At 36.2% G+C, this 26,382-nt stretch overlaps 2 protein-coding genes and 5 non-coding genes across 7 annotated transcripts; 1 reads left to right on the top strand and 6 right to left on the bottom strand.

Annotated features, from left to right (window-relative positions):
- Window positions 1-2,297: 2,297 nt before the first annotated feature.
- Window positions 2,298-2,368, bottom strand: Trnag-gcc (transfer RNA glycine (anticodon GCC)). The gene has a single exon. It is a non-coding gene; the product is annotated as a tRNA-Gly (tRNA).
- A 1,875-nt stretch (window positions 2,369-4,243) lies between these two features.
- Trnag-gcc (transfer RNA glycine (anticodon GCC)) lies at window positions 4,244-4,314 on the bottom strand. Its single transcript has one exon. It is a non-coding gene; the product is annotated as a tRNA-Gly (tRNA).
- Window positions 4,315-5,809: 1,495 nt separating this feature from the next.
- Trnag-gcc (transfer RNA glycine (anticodon GCC)) lies at window positions 5,810-5,880 on the bottom strand. Its single transcript has one exon. It is a non-coding gene; the product is annotated as a tRNA-Gly (tRNA).
- A 1,242-nt stretch (window positions 5,881-7,122) lies between these two features.
- Trnag-gcc (transfer RNA glycine (anticodon GCC)) lies at window positions 7,123-7,193 on the bottom strand. The gene has a single exon. It is a non-coding gene; the product is annotated as a tRNA-Gly (tRNA).
- A 2,081-nt stretch (window positions 7,194-9,274) lies between these two features.
- Trnag-gcc (transfer RNA glycine (anticodon GCC)) lies at window positions 9,275-9,345 on the bottom strand. Its single transcript has one exon. It is a non-coding gene; the product is annotated as a tRNA-Gly (tRNA).
- Window positions 9,346-10,859: 1,514 nt separating this feature from the next.
- On the top strand, window positions 10,860-14,657 carry LOC106175951 (15-hydroxyprostaglandin dehydrogenase [NAD(+)]). The gene is made up of 7 exons (XM_013558151.2): window positions 10,860-11,222; window positions 11,531-11,654; window positions 11,860-11,966; window positions 12,374-12,473; window positions 12,802-12,878; window positions 13,402-13,568; window positions 14,314-14,657. The coding sequence occupies exons 1-7, from the start codon at window positions 11,016-11,018 to the stop codon at window positions 14,528-14,530; spliced, it is 999 nt and encodes a 332-aa protein (XP_013413605.2). The 5' UTR covers window positions 10,860-11,015; the 3' UTR covers window positions 14,531-14,657.
- A 59-nt stretch (window positions 14,658-14,716) lies between these two features.
- Window positions 14,717-26,373, bottom strand: LOC106175969 (MICOS complex subunit Mic10-like). The gene is made up of 4 exons (XM_013558167.2): window positions 26,112-26,373; window positions 25,471-25,518; window positions 15,748-15,860; window positions 14,717-15,153 (listed from the first exon to the last, which is right to left on the bottom strand). The coding sequence occupies exons 1-4, from the start codon at window positions 26,191-26,193 to the stop codon at window positions 15,118-15,120; spliced, it is 279 nt and encodes a 92-aa protein (XP_013413621.2). The 5' UTR covers window positions 26,194-26,373; the 3' UTR covers window positions 14,717-15,117.
- Window positions 26,374-26,382: the final 9 nt, after the last annotated feature.

The following is a 26,382-nucleotide window of genomic DNA, read 5'->3' as shown; positions in this document are numbered from 1 at the left end:
TGAGCGAATACTAATCTAGTGCTATATCCACTGTATCCTGAAAAATGCTGTTGCTTGGTGTAGAGATGGCGTTATTACGTGAGGACACGTCACACAAAATATTATGACGTCACCATATGATACCGTCATTAGTTGTCCCGTTTCGCTGTGCATGATTTTGACAGATTTTGTTTGAATCAGATGACCAGTCTGCGACGTTAGTTTCTAGGTTCTGGCTTCTGGTGTTACGACCACGGTCAGTAGAATTTTGTTCGGACCAGTAAAAATGTCATAATGTGTGAATTTAGTGGGCTGAATTGGTCGTTATTTTTTATAGGTTTTCAAAAGAGCTTTCGATTTAATTTTTTTAATTAAATGTCATTGTTAGGGCCTACTGAGATCAAAATTATGGTCTTGTTTATAATTGCTATATGAGAAAGTGACGATGCAGTCTTACTGAAATTTTATTCGGACCAGTCGATATTAGGAAACGGGTTGTCACAATACCCAATAAGGTCAAAAATTTTCAAAATTAAAACGAACTGATTGGGTGAATGTGTATCATTCTGACATTTCTATCTTTGCCAAATCATAATTCTAAATGCAGATCAGTGACTTTATTTATTTATTTATTAATATTATTATTATTATTATTATTCTAATAGGCATATATTTTAGTCATGTAAATGACGTTGCATCGGCCGGGAATCGAACCCGGACCGCCCGCGTGGCAGGCGAGCATTCTACCACTGAACCACCGATGCTTGCTTCTTTAATCAACATTTGTGGCAATGCCGCCGCCCTCCCCCCCCCCCCCCCGCGTCCTTTTCCCCTATACTAAGATTAAATAAAAAACGTAATGTTAGCAGGTCAACATATCAAACATAACACGAGATACGTTTCCTTTTTCGACTAAGTAACCAACTCTTTCTATAAAGTAACAATCTATTTCTTGTTTTACCTCGTGTCTCCTGCTACTTACAAGTGTGCGTGACCAGGTTAATTACTGACACAGAGATAGCAGAGCACCCTCTTCCAGGGCTGCAGATTAATTACATGTACTTTTCTCTAACGCAATTAAGTGCCATGAATTTACCGGTGACATTTCAATGAATATCTAGGAAACAGTTTAATGGTTTAAAATTTAATTATATATTTAAGATTATTTTCTGTGGCCCTGGTCGAAGGTAATAGTATTCTGGGGGGGGGGGGGGAGGGTTGCCTATTGGAAGTAAATTTTTAATGAAACATTTTTATAAGTTGAACGGGTGTTTTACTTGACCAAAGTATCCTTTCCCCAAATGTTCTATTCTACTCAAGAAACTTGTTAGTGTAATGAATAACGTATTTAAAAATAGGGAAACCCGGAGTAAGAACAAGGCCACTACGACATTTAAGACACATCTGGTACAATCTATAGGCCTACCACTGTGCACATTTTTTCATTATAGCAGTTATGCAGGTCTTACATGTACTTTGTAATGGCCTGGTAAGAATACTGGCAAACACTAATAAGATACTACGAAAATGTTAAAAATAAAGAAAAGAAAAGAAAAGAAATAAAGTAAGAAACACAAACAATTAAACTCCCTGCACAACAACACCAAGTTCGCTAGAAACAAATAAATTAGTTTGTAGATCAACCTATTTTTCTGAGGTATAATTCGAACGGATTCATTACGAGGCACGATGTTTGTATATATGACTTTACCTTATTTAGCAAGGTTCTTTGCTGCAGGTATCTGTGACTTTTTTTTTGTTAAATGAGCGAAAACTAATCCAGTGCTATTTCCACTGTATCCTGAAAAATGCCGTTGCTAACTTGGTGTAGCGATGGCGTTATTATGTGAGGTTACGTCACACAAAATATTATGAAGTCACAATGTGGTGCGTTATGTCGTCATTACTTGTCCCGTTTTGATTTTAATTCTGACAGATTTTTGCTTGAATCAGATGACCAGCCTGGGACGTTAGATTCTAGATTCTGACCACTGGTGTTACGACCAAGGGCAGTAAAATTTTGTTCGGACCAGTAGATTTTTGTGTGAATTACGTGGTCCGACTTGGCCATTAGTTTTTTTTTCTATAAAGTGGGAAACTGTTCAATTTAATTGAAATTTTAGTTGGACCTGAGAATCATAATTCGGACCAGCAGATATTAAGGAAACTGGTGGTACGAATACCCAGTGGGCTGAAAACTTTTTAAAGTTAAAACGATCCAACTGGGTGAAGGTGTATCATTCTGACTTTTCGTCTTTGCTAAATATTAATACTACGAAAAAATTTTAAAGGCATTTTATTAGTCATGTAAAAGAAGTTGCATCGGCCGGGAATCGAACCCGGGCCGCCCGCGTGGCAGGCGAGCATTCTACCACTGAACCACCGATGCTTACTTCTTAGAAAAGTATTTGCGGCAATGCTGCCCCCCCCCCCCCCCACCAGTCTCCACCCACGTCCTTTTCCCGAACCTACACTACAATAAAAAAACGTAATGTTAGCGAGTCAACATAACACAAGATACGTTTTCTTTTTCGACTGAGTGGCCAACCCCTTTCTATAAAAGTAAGAATCTACATCTTTTTTAACTCGTGTCTCCTGCTACTAGCTGTGCGTGACCAGTCCAGGTTAATTACTGACACAGAGAGATAGCAGAGCATCCTCTACCAGGGCTGCCCATTAATTACATGTACTTTTCTGTAACACGTTTAAGTGCCATGAATTTACTGGTGCAGATTCACAGTTGATATATAATAAACATTTTAATTAATTAAAATCAATTATTTATTATTAAGATTAAAATCTGTGGCCCTGGTCGAGGGTAGTAGTATTCTATGGGGGATGTCTATTTGAAAAATGTTTTTAATGAAACAATTATAAGTTGAACTGGGGCTTTAATTGACCAAAGTTTCCATTCCCTAAATGTTCTATTCTCCTCAAGAAACTTGCTAGTGTAATGAATAACGCATCTAAAAACAGGAAAACCCGAAGAAAGAACAAGGCTGCTACGACATTAAAGACCCAACTGATACAATCTATAGGCCTACCACTGTACACTTTTTTTTTATTATAGCAGTTTTGTAGGTCTTACATGTACTTTGTAATGGCCTGGTAAGAATACTGACAAACACAAATAAAATACTACGAAAATGTTAAAAATAAATAATAGAAAAGAAAGTAAGAAACACAAACAATTAAACTCCCTGCACAACAACACCAAGTTTCACTATAAACTAATAGAATAATTATTTGTAGATCAACCTCCGTTTCTCAGGTACAATTCGAATGGATTTATTACGAAGCACAGTTTATACATGACTTTACCTTATTTATCAGGGTTCTTTGCTGCAGGTATCTGTGCCTTTTTTTTTTTTTTTTGCTAAATGAGCGAATACTAATCCAGTGCTATTTCCACTGTATCCTGAAAAATGCCATTGCAAACTTGGTGTAGAGATGGCGTTATTACGTGAGGACACGTCACACAAAATATTATGACGTCACAATTATATTGTCATTAGTTGTCTCCCGTTTCGCTGTGCATGTTTTTGACACTCGGAACTACTCGGATGTCTCCGCACTCGACAATAATAAATAATAAATAAATACTAAATAATAATAAATGCATGGATTTGGTGCATATTTCTCCGCCTATCACATCCGAGGTTAGTATGGAGCTTCCGGAATTAGCCGAGGATTGCGATTTGATTCTGACAGATTTTTGTTTGAATCAGATGATCTGTCTGCGAAGTTAGATTCTAGGTTCTGGCTTCTGGTGTTACGACCACGACCAGTACAATTTTGTTCAGACCAGTAGATATTTCAGTGTGAATTTGGTCCAACTTGGCCATTAGTTTTTTTTTTATTAGTTTTCAAAGGAGCTTTCAATTTATATATTTATTTGTTCATTTATTTATTTATTTACTCTACAAATTCAAGTTCTTGTTAACGCTAATATAATAGCGATATGGGAAAGTGTCCAGCCTCATTGAAATATTATTCGGTCCTGTCAATCTTGATTCGGACCAGTGGATTTTAAGAAACTGCTGGTCCGAATACCTATAGTGGGCTAAAAACTTTTCAAAATTAAAACGATCCGACTGGGTTAATATGTATCATTCTGACTCTTTAGTCATTGCCACATACGACATTAGGGTCCATACTACTAAGAGGTCAATGCAATTTTTCATATATTTATCTTTTTTTATATATCTTTTTTATTATAATTATTATCTTAAATTGGCATAGTTCTGAGACATGTAAAAGAGTTTGCATCGGCCGGGAATCGAACCCGGGCCGCCCGCGTGGCAGGCGAGCATTCTACCACTGAACCACCGATGCTTGCTTCTCTAAACTTCATTTGTGGCAATGCCCCCCCCCCGACCCCTGCGTCCTTTTCCCCTATACTAAAATTAAATTTAATTAAAAACGCATACGTTTCCTTTTCCTTTTTCGGCTAAGCGACCAACTCTTTAACTCTTTCTATAAAAGTAACAATATCTTGTTTTATCTCGTGTCTCCTGCTACTAGCAAGTGTGCGTGACCAGGTTAATTACTAACACAGAGATAGCAGAGCATCCTCTACCAGGGCTGCACATTAATTACATGTATTTTTCTATAACGCGAGTTAGTGTCATGAATTTACCGGTGACATATCTGTGAATGTGTAGTAAACAATTTAATTTATTAAAATCAATTATTTATTATTAAGATTTGTGGCCCTGGTCGAGGGTAGTAGTATTCTATGAGGGATGCCTATTGGAAAAAAGTTTTTAATGAAAGAAAGGGTGCTTTACTTGACCAAAATTTCCATTCCTCAAATGTTCTAATCTACTCAAGAAACTTGCTAGCGTAATGAATAGCGTATCTAAAAACAGCGAAACCCGCAGTAAGAACAAGGCCGCTACGACATTAAACACCCATCTGATACAATCTATAGGCCTACTGTGTACATTTTTTCATTATAACAGTATTAATTGTAGGTCTTACTTGTACTTTGTAATGGCCTGGTAAAATACGCGCAAACACAAATAAAATACTACGAAAATGTTAAAAATAAAGAAAAGAAAAGAAAGACCGAAAGTAAGATACACAAACAATTTTAAAAACTCCCTGCACAACAACACCAAGTTCGCTAGAAACAAATAAATTATTTGTTTGTAGATCAACCTATTTTTCTGAGGTATAATTCGAACGGATTTATTACGAGGCACGCTGTTTATATGACTTTACCTTATTTAGCAAGGTTCTTTGCTGCAGGTATCTGTGACTTTTTATTTGCTAAATGAGCGAAAACTAATCCAGTGCTATTTCCACTGTATCCTGAAAAATGCCGTTGCTAACTTGGTGTAGCGATGGCCTTATTTCGTGAGGTTACGTCACACAAAATATTATGACGTCACAATGTGGTGCGTTATGTCGTCATTACTTGTCCCGTTTTGATTTTGATTCAGACAGATTTTTGCTTGAATCAGATGACCAGCCTGGGACGTTAGATTCTAGATTCTGACCACTGGTGTTACGACCAAGGGCAGTAAAATTTTGTTCGGACCAGTAGATTTTTGTGTGAATTTAGTGGTCCGACTTGGCCATTATTATTTTTTTCTATAAAGTGGGAAACTGTCCAATCTAATTGAAATTTTAGTCGGATCCGAGATTCATAATTCGGACCAGCAGATATTAAGGAAACTGGTGGAACGAATACGCAGTGGGCTGAAAACTTTTTAAAGTTAAAACGATCCGAGTGGGTGAAGGTGTATCATTCTGACTTTTCGCTTTTGCCGAATAATAATACTAAGATAATTTACAGGCATATTTTTAGTCATGCAAAAGAAGTTGCATCGGCCGGGAATCGAACCCGGGCCGCCCGCGTGGCAGGCGAGCATTCTACCACTGAACCACCGATGCTTACTTCTCCGACAAGTATTTGCGGCAATGCTGCCCCCCCCCCCCCCCACCAGTTCCCCCCACCTCCTTTTCCCGAACCTACACTACAATAAAAAAACGTAATGTTAGCGAGTCAACATAACACGAGATACGTTTTCTTTTTCGACTGAGTGGCCACCCCTTTCTATAAAAGTAAGAATCAACATCTTTTTTAACTCGTGTCTCCTGCCACTATCAAGTGTGCGTGACGAGGTTAATTACTGACACAGAGAGATAGCAGAGTGTCCTCTACCAGGGCTGCCCATTAATTACATGTACTTTTCTATAACGCGAGAATAGTGCCATGAATTTACCGGTGACATATCTGTGAATATCTAGAAAACGATTTAATTAATTAAAATCAATCATTTATTATTAAAATTTGTGGCCCTGGTCGAGGGTAGTAGTAAACTATCTAACGCATGCATAAATAAAACACATACACGTCTATGACACGTATCTAAATGCAGGGAAACCCAGAGTAAATACAAAGTGTTTTCGACAATTTGAAGACATATATTGCTATAAAAGCCTACCACTGACCAAAGCTTTTCTTTTCAGCAATTATTCCCGTTTTCGTTTGTAATAACCAACTATTAATATTGATACACTATTTACTTTTTAATTTTCGATAAACAAAGATAGAATTCTACGCGAAATTTCATTAAAAAAAAAACAAGAATATGCGATCAAACTTCCTACTTGCACAATACCTAGTTAAGATAAATATGTAGATCATTAATGTTTTCTCTTCGATGTGTAATTCGCAATTTCAAGACACACAGTTTTGCAGGCATCTTTGATGCAGGTATCTGTGACTTTTTTATCACAAAGTTATCGTATCAAAAAGATCAAAATGAACGAATACAAATCAAGCGATTCCTTTACTATACACTGTACATATCCTGAAATATGCCGTTGCTAACTTGGCGTAGAGATGGCGTTATTACGTAAGGACATGCGTCACGTGTTACTATGACGTCACAATATTGGTATGTTTTGTCGTCAGCTCACGCTGATGGTACGATCTCGCTGTGCATGATTCAAATTACACAATTTACGTCAACTGATGTTTGTTCTTTTTTCTTTTTTTTTTTATTACAACACCATTTACACTTTTTTGGTCGGTGATATTTCATAATGTAAGAGGGAATTTCGTGTCATCCTTGCACGTATGTATTGTATTTTTTCGTACTCTGTAGTTTTCGGTGGTATAAAATGAATTGCATCGGCCGGGAATCGAACCCGGGCCGCCCGCGTGGCAGGCGAGCATTCTACCACTGAACCACCGATGCCTGCTTTTCACCACTAGGCTTTTCCTACATGCGCCCCCCAAATACCACCGCCCTTTTCCCGAACCTACACTGGTAAAGAAAAAAAAAGCTGATGTTGTCAGGTCAACATTATAAACATAACGCGAGAGACTTTTTTTCTTTTCGACTGAGTGACCAACTCTTTCTATAAAAGTAACAATCTACATCTTTTTTAACTCTTGTCTCCTGCTACTCACAAGTGTGCGTGACGAGGTTAATTACTGTCACAGAGATAGCAGAGCATCCTCTACCAGGGCTGCAGATTAATTACATGTATTTTTCTATAACGCGAGAATAGTGGCATGAATTTACCGGTGATATATCTGAGAGTATCTAGTAAACAATTTAATTAATTTAAATCAATTATTTATCATTAAGATTAAAATCTGTTGCCCTGGTCGAGGGTAGCGGTAGGCCTCTTCTATGTAAGGGAATATATGCCAGATGCTTTCATAAAAAAAAAGACAGATCGATGTCTTCAAGTTTATTTGGGAAATATCGCCCTTCTTCCTTTACCTTGTTAAATACACGTTTTTTTTTTATTTTTCATTTGTATTCATTTTTTTTCCTGTGTGACTAAATTGTTGTGTGTGTGTTTTAGGACACAGTAAGACTTCAAAGCTTGACCCCAAAAGCATTGAAAATTCCTTACTGTTAAAAGTTAACAGTGATGGAGGGATGGTTGCCTCATCATCATCATCATCATCATTATTATTATTATTATTATTAATGCTTATTATTCCATTGAACAAGAAGCAAACAGATTCAAAATACCAATCACCGCAAAATAAAGTCGCTTCTCATTTCCCTCCAAAGGCCTTTCTTTCGAATGTTGTCACTCTCTCTAACCTCAACAGTACTTTTGCTGTACAAAATGTTAGATATAAAAAACAGCATTTTAACCCATGTGTCCTCTTTCACCTTTTACAATATTTTATCTCCGCAAAACAAATAAGCCTTTCTTTAATCTTCTCTTAGCCAAATTGGTATGTGGAGATGCGAGAAACTATACAATGTCATTCATTTCACGTACCGCAGCCAGCACACACACACACACACACACACACACACACACACACACACACTCAAACAGAGAGAGAGAGAGAGAGAGAGAGAGAGAGGGAGAGAGAGAGAGAGAGAGAGAGAGAGAGAGAGAGAGAGGGAAGATGATACGGTAGGAAAAACAAGAAGGATTAACATAACGATATTTTGCTGGACTTTTGTAATGAAAAAATATATCGAATTTTTGTAATTAACTTTTTAATATAGCCATAGCTGACGCACCCAATATTTTCTACTTATCATAAGGATCTCTCCTGAAAGAATACGCATAGAAAAACAAGGAAAACTAGAGTAAAAACAAAGTGTTTTGGTCATGTTGAAGACATCGTCCACATTCTATAGGCCTATCACTGTCCAAAGTTTTTCAGTGTAGCATTTATTCATGTTTTTTCTTTTGTAATAACCTGCTATGAACATACTGACACATATTGACGCATGATTTAATTTTGAATTTTCGATCAACAAAAATAGAATTCTACGCTAAATGGCGAAAAAAAATGAAAAAAAAAAAATACGATCGAACTAGAACTAGATCTACCTGTTTGCACAATTCCAAGTTTCTCGGTAAACGAAAGGACAAAATGAAGATCTAAGGTGTTTTTAAAGGCGAAATTAACTGTTTCTTCTTTACCTTATATCCAAGGTTCTTTGCTGTAGTCATCCGTAACTGTTTTTGGCACTAAATTTTCATATCAAAAACATCAAATGGATTCAGTTCTTTTAAAGTGCTTCTTTTATGTACACTGTAACCCGAAATATGCCGTTGCTAACTTTGTGTACAGATGGCGTTATTACGTAAGGACATGTGCGATTATGACGTCATAGTATTGGTACGTTATGACGTCAGCTCAAGCTGATGGTATAACATTCAAATTACTTCAACTAATGTTAGTTTCATTTTTTATTGCAACGCCATTTGTGTTTATTTTTGGTCGGCGGTATTTCATAATCTATGAGGGAATTTCGTGCCATTTATGCATATTTGGTGATGTAAAAGAATTTGCATCGGCCGGGAATCGAACCCGGGCCGCCCGCGTGGCAGGCGAGCATTCTACCACTGAACCACCGATGCTTGACAATAGGTTACTTGTTTGACGATGTACCTGTGCCCTCCCCCTCCAAATAATAAATTCACCATTATAATGTTGATGTGTTCTCTACAAGTTTGGACGGGGTAACGTATCAAACATAACATAATAAATGTGTTCTTTTCCAACTAACTTACCAAAAATTATTTTTCATCAAAAGTAACAATCTACATCTTGTTTGTTTCCGTGAGGTAAAGTGTAATTTACATAGTTACAGGTGTGCGTGATTAGTTTAACAGGGCGGATCTAGAGAAAATATCTGACAGTCTTCCAAATTATCTTTGTTGATCCATCCTCCATTTTGACCAGAAAACATACGATACCCGTCAATGTAAACTTGAAAATATGACCGTCTTCTGGAAGACCCAGAAGACGGCCTAAATCCGCCCCTGATTTAATAACTGCCACAAGGTCAGAGAAAGTTTTAACAGACGTTTCTGACATCAGAATTAACTTCCTCTTCCCAACCCACACTTTTTCTCCCACGGAAACAAGGCGGTATTCCGAAGGTTTTATCCGATAATCCAAGAAATAACAAAAATTCCTCTTTTTTGATGAAAAAGTTTCCCATATTCTCAAGGCCTTCTATAGTCCTAAAACCCACAAAATGACAAAATTCCTTCTTTTTGTAAAAATTTTTTTTCTTCGAAGACTCTACGTTCAGATGGTTCTTTTGTCTAAACTACATGCTCTGATACATTCTTTTGACTCATAAGTTCTCTATGGCAGAGCCTGTGGTCTCTTAAACCTCAAAGTGAGCAGGAATTCGCGGTTTTAGTTAGGCCTAATAAGGCGATCGCAATTACAAATCCACGTCTCCAAGTCACTAACTGCTATTCAGTCTATAAGGCCTAACAGAGATTTAAATACGTTTTCTCACAGAAGCACACCTTGAGTCCCCTAGCATATGCTGCAGCATAGAAGTACATCGTGGTGATAAACTTTCATGGCTACAGTAAACCCCCTATTGCCGTATCAGTTGATCCCTCGTTGATAAAATGGGACGTAGCGTTATATATTTGATTATCAACGGTCTGCATCAGAAGATAGACAACCAAATCTCCACACTGAGTTTACGCATTGTTTGATATCGCACTGTGATATCGTCCAGATATCGCGCAGAATATACCGTGTGAATTTATTTGAACTGGCGTAATGAGACTAAATTTGGTTTTTAGGGTACTTTGACGAAATATGTGAAATCAAGGGGAATAATGTATAAAGCGAGGGAAAGGCGGGGTCTCGTAAAATCGTTACTTAATAGAACTGAGTTTTCAGCAATTTCAAGATTTTTGTGTGTGAAACGTCACATAAAAACAAGAGTGACTGGACAAATTGGTAATCTTATCAGTTAGCAGAACAAACGAATTTACGGTTTAATATTGATGTAGGTATACCGTAACATTCTGACGCAAGTAGGAACAAAGAAAAATGGAAGCACGACAATCGTGAAGCAATAAAGTTGATATACACTTCTTTCATTATGAATGCGTGAACTGGTTTCTAAATGGACTTCCATTCCTTTAGAAATCAGTATCTGTAAAAGTTCTGCGTGCAAATTTACCAGTTTCTAGTTTTGATCATTTATCGACACCCTGGGTTACAGACCAATGAGATCCACCAACTGAGCTATCACCTTCTCATCTCTAAATGGATGACATTCAGGGGGCATTTCAGCAGAACGACTGTGTCCTTTTCTATAAGCCGTGTAGATTTTGAAGTGATCGTGTCGACCAGCAGCAAAACTAGCACATACCGAGGAAAAAGCATGCAAATCTCAGGAAAGGTTGCCATAGTAACTGGCGGTGCACAGGGAATAGGACGAGCGATAGTTGAGGCTATACTGGAAAAAGGAGGAAAGGTGCGCTTTGCCTGTGACATAGATGGTTGAGAGAGAGAGAGAGAGAGAGAGAGAGAGAGAGAGAGAGAATGGGAGAGGGAGGAAGAGAGAGAGGGAGGGGAGGTGAAACATGTCCTCATTTAAGATTATGATGAAATCTGCACTAAAGTGAAATGTAGTGTCTAAAATCTTATTACAGAGAAGTTCGCCACATTTGAATGAAGGGGGCGAAGTGGAGGGGGGTGAAGGATGCCATAAACTGACTAAAACAAAATTGACGTTTCGATTACAAATATTGTATCACTGGAGAGAAAACAAACTATTTTCAGGTTACTATTGTAGATGTCAACTCTTCTGTAGGCGAGAAAACCGCTGAAGAACTGAGAGGAAAACATGGGGAAACTGACGTCATGTTTGTAAAATGTGACGTCACTGACAATGACCAGTTCGACAGTAAGTTGAAAGTGACACAATTTTGTAAGTAATAAATGTTCAACATAACCAAATCTGACAAAATCAAATAAAATAATATGACAGCAATTTTCTTTCTTATATGCCCAATTCAAATGCAGTGAATGACTAGTTGTTTTCATTTTGACTTTTCAACTGAGAGCGTAATTTTTTTTCTCGTTTCTGAAACTTATATTCCTATTTTCAGAAGTTTTCATACAAACTAAAAGTCACTTTGGTCGTGTCGATATTGTTGTAAACAATGCTGGTATTTTTGACGAAAAAGACGTGAAAAAATGCACAGCGGTCAACCTGGTAAGTTCATGTATTGAGGTGAATTTTCTTCTTTTTTTGTGTATTTTTTTTTTAATAAACTAAACCAGATATGTACTTCAAATAACCATTTATCTGTGTCTTTAACAAAAGAAAGCTCTGCTTCCGTCTATGTCAAGCACCCGGAGTTTCTGAGGACATTGGAACCCAGTGGCGGTTTTAAGCTGCTTAATGTCCTGCCCCCCCCCCCCCCTTCAATTTCTGAAGAAATTCACCCATATTAGAATTTCGACTAGCTGAATCACAGTTCTAAACTGTACCTCTAAAATACCAAAACTTTCGGGGCCCTTCAGTCCGGCCCTGAGCCTCCACTCTGATAATAAAGAGATGAGTTCTGAGCGATTCCCAGCGGGCATTGAACGACATGTTACACATCTTGATATTTTCAGAACTCCGTGATCTGCGGTACAATGCTGGGAGTGGAACACATGAGAAAGAATAAAGAAGGCGGTGAGGGAGGAGTCGTCGTCAACATGGCATCAACGGCAGGTAACTTAGACTGGGTTCCCATACCTAAATTTGGCAATAAATTCCTTGTATTTCTGTGAAATTGGCTTATTCTTGGACATAATAGCGTAATTTTGCTCATGGCTTATTAATGCAGAATTGCACTGTAAAATTATCAACAAGATGTTGGTACATCATACAGACATATTTTGGGGATCTAAAGTTTAGACCACTTAGGGGAGATAACCGTTTTGTGAAACTGGCCCCATAACTTAAAAATGAATGTTTTGTGATGTACATGTGTATTATATAATATATAAACTGTAAAAAGTCTGAAGAGTTCTCATCGCTTTGGAAATGCTCATTCCAGGTCTCCAGCCGTATCCACTCATCCCTGTCTACACGGCTACCAAGCACGGTATAGTTGGGTATACGCGCTGCTGGGGGGTAAGTTCTGTCTTAGGGACCATTCCCAGACCCTATCGTATTAGCTGTGGATCGGATATATCTCCTTGGGGATTCTCCTTAAATTGCAATCAACTAAAGCGGCTTAGATGTCTGTCACGCCTATTGAAGCTGCTAGGGGGTATTTAATTATTGTTTGGCAGATTCAGTAGGCGTACCAGCTGGCATCTAAGCTGAAAGCAATTTAGTGAGAAATCCATCGGAGATGGATCGAGCCTGCTATATCGATCTAGGTATGGGAACTAAGTGGTATTCTACACTTTAAGTGCTTTCATTGCCGACGTGGCTATTTTAAAAAGCTGTGGAATGAATTTCACAATGTTAAAAAGAGAACTACCCAGCGCGGTAGAAATATGTTTTCGGTAAAAGACGGATTATTAGTCACCACAATAATTGAACGACCCATCATGCACGCATATTTATACTTTATTCTCCACATTTTGAATTTTTAGAAATAAAATACATCATCGTACTTACATGTAGATGTATACCATTATATTTCCAGGCCAACCCAGATTTCCCGTACCAGCAAGTGCGTGTGAACTGCCTGTGTCCACATCTCACAAATACCAGTCTTCTTCAGCTGACGCCCGAGCAGAAGGCGGCCGGTGTGGTGCGCCACGTCCGTCTCTGGGAGGCGTGGTACCCCATGGCAATGAAGACCGCTCTCAGGTGTGTGTGTGTGTAAGTGTGTGTGTGTGGGGGGGGGGGGGGGGGGGGATGGAGAGAGAGAGGGAGAGAAGGGCGTCGACTGGACCTTAAGATCGGATGCTCTGACAGGGATTTTTTTTTATAAAATTCTGCACCCATAACTCACCTTCTTCGCGTCCAAATTTGACCCCTTCTAAGGCTCAAATGTGAAGTACCTTCCCTAAAATCTTTCCACGCATTAAAATTTTGTCAGTAAATTTAATACCTTTTATACCTTTTAACGCCTCAGTTTCTGGCATTTTACCTCCTTTTAAATATTATAAAACGCTGTTGCCAAGACAATTACCCCGTTTTACGCTCTTTTATTCTTTCTAGGTTGTTTTTATTCCAGTAAATTTTCTGAATTTTTCATGATGGGTTGAATAACAAGGGGCCACTCTCTCTAATGGGGGTTGGTAGACGAAATTTATTTTATTTTAATTATCTTTTTTTTTGGGGGGGGGGGGTTGTTTGCAGTTAAATGTATGATTTTTAACGAAGGTTACAGCCAATTTTAAGGATAGGTCGTTTTTTTTTTTTTTTTATTATTTCAGGGGGGAGGGTCAATAGTAAATTTCTCTCACTTACCAATCCAAAACCCATTTCCATCTGTAATCGAGAATGTGATTTCCTAAAACGCATTCGGTCTCACAAGTATATTATTTTAAAAATCTATTTTTTTTCTGAATTTAAAGAAAAACTCCTTAATATATTTCTCTATTTGCAGCCCATCGACTGTGGCTGACGCTTGCATACAGCTCATCGAGGACGACACCCGTAATGGGGCTGTACTCAAAGTGGCAGCAGAGGGCACCACCTACCAATCATTCCAAGACGAGTCTGAACTAAAGTTCGAGATTCCAGAAGGGTTTTTCGTACCAGATTCTGAATATGAGAAAATCCAAGGCACTTCAGACGGCAGTAATGTTATAACCAAACCATAATATGTCCTAACGTGTTTTTGGAGACAGTAACAATTATTCCCTTAGAGAGTTTTTTTCAACAAATTATCTTCCTTCAAAATAAATAAACTGTAATGATGGAAAATAAAATTGAGAAAGTTAAAATGTATTTTTTCTTCACGACTTAAATTGATCTGTCTCTCGTTATTCCTCAAACACAAACAAAACTTACTGACATAGCATTTTTACTCATTCAGTATTTATTAAACATTAAGTAAACATCAAAACGTGAAAGTTGATGAAATATTCCTCCCTGCTGTTCTTTAAGAACACCCACAGTTGTCATGATAATGTTCACATCTGCCTCGTCACTCAGCAATGAGATTTGCCAAAGACTTCATATCTTCCAGATGGCAATAACGAGTGAATATCAGCCCGAAAAAGCTATTCCTTGATAAGGAATCAACAATTCCACCCTAATTGAAACGCTAAGTAGCAATGATCTCACAAAACTTGAACTGATTCAATTATCCAGGAAGTAATTCCACATCTATGGCAGTGCACTTATTTCTTCACAGTGTCTGTGTATATAAATGTTCTAAAATGTCAAACTAACTACCATTCTTTCTTCACGCTTCCTGTGTTGTAGAATCTTTTTTTACAACCTGGAAAAAAGAAAAAACAATTTAAATCAATTAACAAAATTTCTTTAAAAAACTAATTAATGGAATTTCTTAAACTTACATTAAAGGGATAATAACTCTTTGTGTGAGGTCTATATTTCACAATAAAAAACATTGTGAATAACTCATAGAAATATAATATATTCTGTTTTACGGCAAAAACAGCAGTTTTGGCTATTATTCTGATATCTGAGCTTGTCCTCAGATCACGTGACCTCCATTGATGGCTATACTCTGTTAAAATCTCTTAAGAGATTTTAACAAAAAACCAAACTTTTTAGAAAAAAACCAGGGACTAACTTTGAATGTAAAAATGGATTCATTAACCATTGGTAAGTATGGGAAAATTGTTGTTTACTCCAGGAAAATTCATTTTTTGGCCAAAACGAAAAGTTATTATCCCTTTAATCAACAAGAACTTTACAAGGTTATAAATTTGAAACACAAAGTGCTTTAACACAACTTAGTTTACAAGTTCCAGTTTTTTTTTTTTCTAAGTGAGTGCAGTTTTACAATTATATTTAAAACTAGAATTGTTTCCTATCAGTGCCTACAAATTTAGATGCATCTTCTCACCTTTAACTTTTGTCCAAATAAAAGATATGGGTTCTGAAACTCTCGCTGACAGTTGGTGAAAGCCATTCCTATTCCAATACCTATCCCCAGGGTCAAGGGCCAGGCATGTGGTCCTGGATATATAAATAAATAAATAAATAAATAAATAAACTAGAGGATCAGAGAGGCGATACCGCCTCCGAATATTGTACCACCAGCTGGAGCAAGCGCATTCGTATAGACCCCCACATACACAAAATAAGGGACACAGCCACCAGTCTTGTGCTTGACAAGCTGTAAACATGCAATCAACAAGAATTTTCAATATTTGCAAAAAATATATGAAACTAAAAATGGTACAATCAAATATAAGTTCATCGTAAGGTAGGTGAAAGGTCATTTTCAAGGTCACAGTAAATTGCCAGTATATGACTTCCTATTCAAGTTCAATAGTAACTATGGACCTATCTCTGCCAGGTTTGGAGTTAAAAGAGAAAGAAATTAGCAGAGTTCAGTTCATGATAATAAGTAGATCAAAGGTCAATTTCAAGGTCACACTTAGATTGCCAGTATATGACTTCCTATTCAATTTCAATAGTAACTATGGACCTATCTCGCTAGTTTTGGAGATAAAAGGGAACCAAAATTTGCAAAGTTCAATTCATGATAAAAAGTGGGTCAAAGGTCAATTTCAAGGTCACACTTAGATTGCCAGTATATGACTTCCTATTCAAGTTCAATAGTAACTATAGACCTATCTTTGCCAGTTTTAGAGATAAAAGGGAAGCAAAATTTACAAAAAACAGTTCATGGTGAAAAGTAGGTCAAAGGTCAATTTCAAGGTCACAGTAAGATTGCCAGTATTTGACTTCCTATTCAAGTTCAATAGTAACTATGGACCTATCTCTGCCAGTTTTGGAGATAAAAGGGAAGCAAAATTTGCAAAGTTCAGTTCATGGTGAAAAATAGGTCAAATGTCAATTTCAAGGTCACAGTAAGATTGCCAGTATATGACTTTCTATTCAAGTTCAATAGTATCTATGGACCTATCTCTGCCAGTTTTGCAGATAAAAGGGACTAAATGTTATAATTTTGGAGTTACCATAAAGTGCCATACATTTCCTACAGAAAAAAATTAATTAAAATAAAGAAAAGGTCATTTTGGTCAAAATTCTTGAAATGGAAGGTGCTCTGAAGTTCCAGGTGTTCAAATTTGATGAAATAATGTCATTTTTGACTACAAGTTGTCTGCTTTGCCAAGCCTTATGTATTATTTTTCCGGAGTTCAAAATTTATTTTCCATTACCGTACTGCACATTTTGCTTTCACCACCAATATGTATTTTTTGATACAGCGTAACTTTAGAGATAAAAGGGAAGCAAAATTTGCAAAATTCAGTTCATAGTGAAAAGTAGGTCAAAGGTCAATTTTAAGGTCACATTTAGATTGCCAATATATGACTTCCTATTCAAGTTCAATAGTAACTATGGACCTATCTCTGCCAGTTTTGGAGATAAAAGGGAAGCAAAATTTGCAAAGTTCAGTTCATGGTGAAAAGTAGGTCAAAGGTCAATTTTAAGGTCACATTTAGATTGCCAGTATATGACTTCCTATTCAAGTTCAATAGTAACTATGGACCTATCTCTGCCAGTTTTGGAGATACAAGGGAAGCAAAATTTGCAAAGTTCAGTTCATGGTGAAAAGTAGGTCAAAGGTCAATTTTAAGGTCACATTTAGATTGCCAGTATATGACTTCCCATTCAACTTCAATAGTAACTATGGACGTATCTCTGCCAGTTTTGGAGATATAAGGGAAGCAAAATTTGCAAAGTTCAGTTCATGGTGAAGAGTAGGTCAAAGGTCAATTTTAAGGTCACATTTAGATTGCCAGTATATGACTTCCTATTCAAGTTCAACAGTACCCATGGACCTATCTCTGCCAGTTTTGGAGATATAAGGGAAGCAAAATTTGCAAAGTTCAGTTCATGGTGAAAAGTAGGTCAAAGGTCAATTTTAAGGTCACATTTAGAGTGCCAGTATATGACTTCCCATTCAAGTTCAATAAAAACTATGGACCTATCTCTGCCAGTTTTGGAGATATAAGGGAAGCAAAATTTGCAAAGTTCAGTTCATGGTGAAAAGTAGGTCAAAGGTCAATTTTAAGGTCACATTAAGATTGCCAGTATATGACTTCCCATTCAACTTCAATAGAAACTATGGACCTATCTCTGCCAGTTTTGGAGATATAAGGGAAGCAAAATTTGCAAAGTTCAGTTCATGGTGAAAAGTAGGTCAAAGGTCAATTTTAAGGTCACATTAAGATTGCCAGTATATGACTTCCCATTCAACTTCAATAGTAACTATGGACCTATCTCTGCCAGTTTTGGAGATAAAAGGGAAGCAAAATTTGCAAAGTTCAGTTCATGGTGAAAAGTAGGTCAAAGGTCAATTTCAAGGTCACATTTGGATTGCCAGTATATGACTTCCTATTCAAGTTCAATAGTAACTATGGACCTATCTCTGCCAGTTTTGGAGATAAAAGGGAAGCAAAATTTGCAAAGTTCAGTTCATGGTGAAAAGTAGGTCAAACGTCAATTTCAAGGTCACAGTAAGATTGCCACTATATGACTTCCTCTTCAACTTCAATAGTAACTATGGACCTGTCTCTGCCAGTTTTGGAGATATAAGGGACTAAATGTTATAATTTTGGAGTTACCATAATGTGCCATAAATTTCCTACAGAAAAGATTAATTAAAATAAAGAAAACATCATTTTGGTCAAAATTCTTAAAATAGGAAGTGCTCTGAAGTTCCAGAAGTTCAAATTTGATGAAATAATGTCATTTTTGACCACAAGTTGTCTGCTTTGCCAAGCCTTATGTATTATTTTTCCAGAGTTCAAAATTTATTATAGTCCATGAGCCAAAGGCCAAAAAATCCAATTTGGCTGCACCCCCCGTCAGGCAAAGGTTTTATGATTGATTTTTGTAGTTTAGAACCTGAATTTTTCATTTCTGCTTGTTTCCGGCTTGAAAAAGTGTCCGTTTGTACCGGAAACAGGCCAAATCCAAGATGGCCGCCAGTAAATTCCTGTGTCAACTGTAAATACAAAAATTGATTTAAAAGTTACTTAACAACTTAATATTATCAAAATTTGCACTGATCACAAGTACTTTGGCCTACTTTGATTTTTCAGGCACTTTACGTTTTTCAAGATGGCGACTGAATCCAAGATGGCGGCCATTTTCCTTACTTTTTGTGAAAAAATACAAATACCTAAATTTGAATTTTTTTTTATTAACCAAAAATTAGGAATATTTTACATGTTTTGATGTATTTGAATAAGTTGAAGTCTATATTTTTAATTTTTACCAGTTAATTTATCACAAAATTGTACATTTGAACACAGATGGCTCTAATCCAAGATGGCCACCACATAAAATGGGCTTTTTGTTTTGATATGTCAACAAGCCTTTCTCAGTATAAAACATCTCAGACTACTTAATGGAGGATTTATTGCACAGGTCATGGTATGAAATGTATGACTGAATAATTTAAATTGTTTTGAGATTTTGTTCAGGGTATAAAAATCCAAAATGGCCGCCAATTTCTGAATTCAAAACGTACATTATTTTGATTTGCATGTTAAAAAACATTAATTGAATAATAAGTAAATTAAAAACATTTATTTTTTGATAAATTTATCTGTGTTGAAATTTCATTTTGCTTCTTAGACACTTTATTCAGCCAAAAAGTGGTTAATTTTTCTTCATTTATCATGATTCCAAGTTTGCCATTGATAAAAATGAACTGCACGCTACCCGTATGGACAATACCACATGTTGTGAGCCTTACTTAAAAGGCTATTTCTGAGCTTTATTGTTCAAGTTATGGAATGGAATATATAACTGAATGATTCAAAATGGTTTTAGGCTTATAGTTTAGGGTTGATAAGTCCAAAATGGCCGTCAATTTCTGGATCCAAAACATACATTATTTTGATTTGCATGTTGAAAAACATCAAATTGAATAATTAGCAAATTAAAGATATTTATTTTTTGATAAATTTATCTGTATTGCAATCTCATTTTGCTTCTTGGACACTTCATTCTGTCAAAAAGTGATTATTTTTGCTTCATTTATCATGATTCCAAGTTGGCCATTGTTGAAAATGAACTGCAACTACCTGTGTGGACAATACCACGTTGAGAGCCTTACTAAATTGCGTACACAGTATTTCTGTACTTTTTTGAACTCATTTTTAAATTACTTTTTATCCTAAATAACTTTTTCTTTGAATTATTTCAAAGAAACTTTCTCAGATTTCTACATTGCAATTAATATTCACGATGGCTGCTATTACGTACATTAAATATGCTTACTTATCTGATTCATTACTAATAATATATATAGAGAGAGAAATTAAAGAAACATTATTTTAAAACCACTGTGACGTATATCTTTAATGTATCTTTAACATCCAGGCCTTTCTTGCTACTTTGACCATTCATATTTCTTTAAATTCATCATATTTTACTTGATTGCCATAAATCAATGACGGCTACCAATGAAAAAGAGTTGATTATAGTGAGTTGATTATGAACGAAAGCTTTATGTCTTTCTAGATTTCAAATTGAATGTCTTTTTCATGCAATAATTCATCTACAGTATTGTTTAATTCAGTTCAAATTTTTGGAAGGCTACAGAATTGAACAAATGATCCCTTCTGATTTTTTGCCCATAAATTCTCTGTACGTAATGAGAAAAAATCAAACTGCATTGAAAATGAATACAGAAGGCGTAATGTACGTTTTTGAAAAAACCGTATATATTGCAGACTCCTTTTTCCTATTTTGGTATGATTTCGAAGCTTTCTCTATTTAAAATATTTCAAATGTTTCAAATATGACAGGATATCCAAGATGGCAACCATACTACTATTAACTGTGAATTCTTACCATAAGCCATTCATGTAAATAAAAAAGTAAAAATAATCGAAATCAAATGTTAATTCTAAAAAGTTATACATTTAATTAATTTGATTGAATTCCAGTCTCCTTTTGCTAGTAAGTAATGGCCAAAAACATCAATAAAGTCAAGATGGGGTGCCACTGCAAATGATTTTCAAATAATGGGGCTGGGACAATCATTACGTCAAATATTTCTTGAATACATAATTTTAAAAAGTTAGACTTTATTAAGAAGTTTAATTTTTTATATTTTAAACCAGTTTCATGTCTACAATATTCAATATGGTCACCACTCAAGTTAAGAGTCTTATGCAGCAATGAATGTCTCAATTTGGTATCTAGGTCTTCTAACGTCGGATTCTCTCATGGCTCATCTTTTCCATGTTTTATAAGCAAGTTCTGTTTTAGAATCTACAAGCAAGGGAGGTGTTACAGGGTTTATGTCAGTATTTCATGGTGATTTTGCTTCAAAGTCTGTTCATTTTGCTGTAGCGAGTTGTTGACCTCTTTTAGTCTTTCTTTGAGAGACAATTAGATTTATTCTACTTTGCTCTAGATAATGTTTACTCCTTTGCCAGTGTGTCACTGTGTGGAATTAAACGGGCTGCTTTTGCAAGTTTCAGTCCTTAAGTCTCAACCATGGTCTTCCTCTGAGATTGCTACCCAAAACCAATTGGTCAAATAGTACAGGTGACAGCTGTTTTGGGATTTTGCTATGCAACATTCATCTAGTTCACAAGTCCTAGTCAACTTAGTCTTCTTTAAAACTGTTTAAAACTTCTGTAATAGTTATTCTGGCTTGCCTGATGATGCCAAAGGTTGTGTGCAAACACCTTTGTTTTAAGAGAGTGAGTCTCTTGCCCTGTGTTTAGGTCTCTGATCCATATACACACATGTATGCGGGAGCTTAGTATGCATGCTTTTACCTCTTCCGAGAAGGTCACATTTTCACCTTCGCTTGTCCATTTGTTATGGTTTCTCAGATTGTTATCAGCCTAACTCAAAAATTTCAGGATAGACTTAAATGAAGTGTTCAGGATAGGTCATTTTTTAGGCTAAAAGTAAGTAGATTTTGGTGGTGATCTATTTGTTAATTAGTTTATTAAGAAAGTTTGTTTTAGTCTGTGTTTCTCCAATGTTTGGATCTCCAAATATTTTTTCTCTCAACAGAATAATGTTGGATTTTAAAAGAATTCATGGAACATATTGAGCAGTACCTATCCGTGAAGTGCAAGAATTACCTGCACCTATATATACATTGTATCATAAACATCATTTGTCATGTTGTGCTTGAACTCCTTCATCGTCACTTACATGTGCCATACATCATTCACCATCAATGTACTTCACTTTGCAGCACCACTTCATGAGTTCCCTGAATGTATTATTATCCAGCACTGTTCTCTAAAGAGACAAAAGATGTTCTTGGAGATCCAGACATTTTCTTGCAACTTCTTTTCGTGCAACGTCTTACACCCCATTTCCATAGATTTTTAGATCGATCTATCCCTGTGGGGAGTCTCACTAGATTACTGTCAGCTTGGCCGGCTTAAGCGTCTGTTCCGCCTACTAAAAGCTGTAAGGGGGTAATTAACTATGGTGCCCGCTTGGCTGACTGCAATTTAGCGTGAACCCCCAGGGAGTTAGGTTGATCTAAATCTTAATCTCTAGATCGATCTAAATTTCTGGGAAAGCACCCTTAGTTTATGATAGTGATTGCTTCCCGGATTTATACATGTAGAATAATGCTACAGCTGCATGTTATCCATCCCTTTTTTTCAGATAAATTAAAGATTTTACCTTTTGGTTGCTTGAGATTAGGATAATTCTGATTCTTCTTTACGATCAACACCTAGCAGAATGTGAGAAATCGTATCACTACTACTAGTAAGTCCCTTTTTTGACTGAGATCCTGGCTCTTTCGTCAAGCTTGACAGGGAACTTTCAACAAGCAATGTACCAGTAACCCAAGTCCATTTGAAATGTAACAATAGAAGTGCTATCATATGAAAATTAAATTTTACAGCCCACCACTCATATAACAAACTATTGATCTTTAAGTTGTAAATGATGTACGTCACTCTTGTTAGGGCATTTTGGGCATGCATTTTGTCTGCAATATTGAAAATTCTCATTTTACTAACCTATATAGTTGCTGCTGAAAAAAATTGCTGTCCCTTGTGTGTTATGCATCAATTTCTGTTCAAGAAAACGGCAAAGCATTTGAGATTCACTCAACCTTATTAAGCACAGGCATATATATATATATATATATATATATATATATATATATATATATATATATATATGCATGTATAAAATTATGACTCAACAGTGTGTTTTCATCCATGTTTACCTAAAATTCATTTTTGTTGGTGGCCATCTTGGATTTTTTTGATGATTGGAGCTTAGATAATTACTTTTTGGAAAAATTAGATTCTAAACAGTAAAAGGACACTGCAGTTTATCAAAATATAGTCTTTAATCATTTGCCCATCATTCAATTTGATGCTTTTCAACATGCAGATCAAAATGTCGTTTGTTTTGAATCCAGAAATTGACGGCCATTTTGGACTTTTCAACCCTAACCTACAAGCCTAAAAGCATTTTGAATCATTCAGTTATATATTCCATTCCATACTTCAACAATAAAGCTCAGAAATAGCCTTTTACGTAAGGTTCATAACATATGGTATTGTCCATACGGGTAGCGTGCAGTTCATTTTTATCAATGGCAAACTTGGAATCATGATAAATGAAGAAAAATTAACCACTTTTTGACAGAATAAAGTGTCCAAGAAGCAAAATGAGATTGCAATACAGATAAATTTATCTAAAAATAAATATTTTTAATTTGCTAATTATTCAATTTAATGTTTTTTAACATGCAAATCAAAATAATGTACGTTTTGAATTCAGAAATTGGCGGCCATTTTGGATTTTTATACCCTGAACAAAATCTCAAAACAATTTAAATTATTCAGTCATACATTTCATACCATGACCTGTGCAATAAATCCTCCATTAAGTAGTCTGAGATGTTTTATACTGAGAAACTCTTGTTGACATATCAAAACAAAAAGCCAATTTTATGTGGTGGCCATCTTGGATTAGAGCCATCTGTGTTCAAATGTACAATTTTGTGATAAATTAACTGGTAAAAATTAAAAATATAGACTTCAACTTATTCAAATACATCAAAACATGTAAAATATTCCTAATTTTTGGTTAATAAAAAAAAAAATTCAAATTTAGGTATTTGTATTTTTTCACAAAAAGTAAGGAAAATGGCCGCCATCTTGGATTCAGTCGCCATCTTGAAAAACGTAAAGTGCCTGAAAAATCAAAGTAGGCCAAAGTACTTGTGATCAGTGCAAATTTTGATAATATTAAGTTGTTAAGTAACTTTTAAATCAATTTTTGTATTTACAGTTGACACATGAATTTACTGGCGGCCATCTTGGATTTGGCCTGTTTCCGGTACAAACGGACACTTTTTCAAGCCGGAAACAAGCAGAAATGAAAAATTCAGGTTCTAAACTACAAGAATCAATCATAAAACCTTTGCCTGACGGGGGGTGCAGCCAAATCCTTAAATAAGGCCTTTTTTCAATTTGGCTCATGGACTATTATCCATTACCGTACTGCACATTTTGCTTTCACCACCATTATGTACTTTTTGATACAGCATAACTTGAAAACTGTATGGAATACAAAAAAATGGAGACCACCTCCAGTGTTGGGCTTTACATGCTCTACAAAATGCAAAAAAGAATGGGTCTCTAGCATTAACGGTTCCCGAATTAGAGACAGTTTTCAGTTTCGGTACTTTATGGCCGCTACTCCCGTGAAAATGCACCGATTAACCCCAAATTCACGGAGATGAAAGATGACCCGAAGGGTAACACTTTCCAATAATATTATTGGTTAAGTCTGTGTGGTGTCTGAATAACAGGGCAAAAAAAATTTTTTTCGTAAAAAATTTCATTTTTTTGAAAATTTTAGCCCGTTTGACCTTGAAATAAAGGTCAAAGGTCAAATCCAAGGGCATATTTGAAATCTACACATATGACTTTTGGAAAGCTGTCTGTAGAAATTTTTCCCATAACTCCTTCCGTAGGGTAGATAATTAGCATTTAATTTTGCCATTTTTAGACAAGGGTGCATTGCAATGAGTGCCACACCTAGACCCCAATACCGACAAAGCCCAAATTTTACGTGGAACGAGTTGAGATTATAGGTGACCTAAATCCAAGAGATGGGTACAGGGGCCCTTACCGTCTAGGAGGAGAAGCGGTAACAGTGACTTGGCGGCGGAGCCGCAGGAGCCGCAGGAGCCGGCGGAACATACGGGTCGGGACTAAAACCATGGGTACCGCCAGCGCCTACGCTGGTGGTACAATAAATTATATGTTTTATCCACACATATGTAATCTTTTGACCACTTGGCATAATCCGAATTATACCTCAGTTAAGAGTAAGTTTATGGTTTATTTTGAAACATATGCCTATACTTTATACATATTTAGTGGAAAGGCATTACTGCTAGTACCATGTATTTCTGAGCTGGTATTTTGGAAATTGAAAACTTTATTTTCTAGTCGTTAAAAATACTAACATTGCCTCATGTGGCAAAGACAAAGATGCAGTCCAGATGACCTGGCAAACACTGCCAACAACTTTCTACTGTCAAGATGAGTAACATAATGATAAATATACTACGTTTGAAATAAAAAAAAATGTCTGTGCACACTGTGCATGGCAATTCACTTACGTTTACATAACAGCATTGAAGACACAAAGCCAACTGCTGTGCTTCCAGCTGAAATTGACAACAAACATACACAACTCATTAAAAGACTTGATATATTATTGTTTTATTCAAAGATGGGACATTCCAAACTGGTCCATTCTTGGCATGTAATCTTAAATGGAATTTCATCAACGTGTCATGCATGTATATCTTCATTTTTAACAGAATATAAAAACAGCTAAACTTGGTGCTATCACCACTCTTATATTCAAGTGTCCTAAAAGACAGTTTTATCAAGGAATCCCTGTTGAAACTTGCTTGTCTTGCTAGGCATTGAGAATCGAAATGACAGAGGTGGTACACCCCCCTCCCCGCTATAAGTGTAACTCTAAAATTGCAGTTGTAATTTCAAGCAAGTCATTCACTTCTTAAAACAATACGTGCAGTAATATAATATAGTTCAATCGATAAAATTATACGACTTGAAACTGGATTAAATAGTTCTGATCGGATAAATAAAGGAAAACTGTCAGCAAGTGCCGTGTCGCCCGAGGCGATAGACTTATTTAACAGTGCAATTACGTCCTTGCAGAACGTTGATGATACATTCCCAACCATTGTATGGCCTCCTTAATAGTTCAAAGAACTGAACTGTTATTTACCAATTTTTATTCCACCGTCTTGTAGACACCGGTCCCATTTTTCCCCAAGTTCGTCTTCGCTTCTCACGTCCCCCGTCGCCATGTTGAAGGTGATTTGATAACGAGACTGTAAATGCCGAAAATAATATTAGCTTTCATTTCATTATCAGTTTATCCTTATGCATAGAACAAACACAAAAAGGGCTGCATATTGCTCAAACAAATTCTTATTTTATCATTTTACACGGAAAGCTTTATAAGAAATCGGAGACCGAAAAGGGTCACACGTGTG

The sequence above is a fragment of the Lingula anatina genome, chromosome 9, assembly GCF_051362555.1.
Source record: "Lingula anatina isolate TDL-2025a chromosome 9, LinAna3.0, whole genome shotgun sequence".
NCBI lineage: Eukaryota > Metazoa > Brachiopoda > Lingulata > Lingulida > Lingulidae > Lingula > Lingula anatina.
The sequence above is the reverse complement of the archived record's forward strand: the minus strand, read 5'-3'. Positions and strand labels throughout refer to the sequence as shown.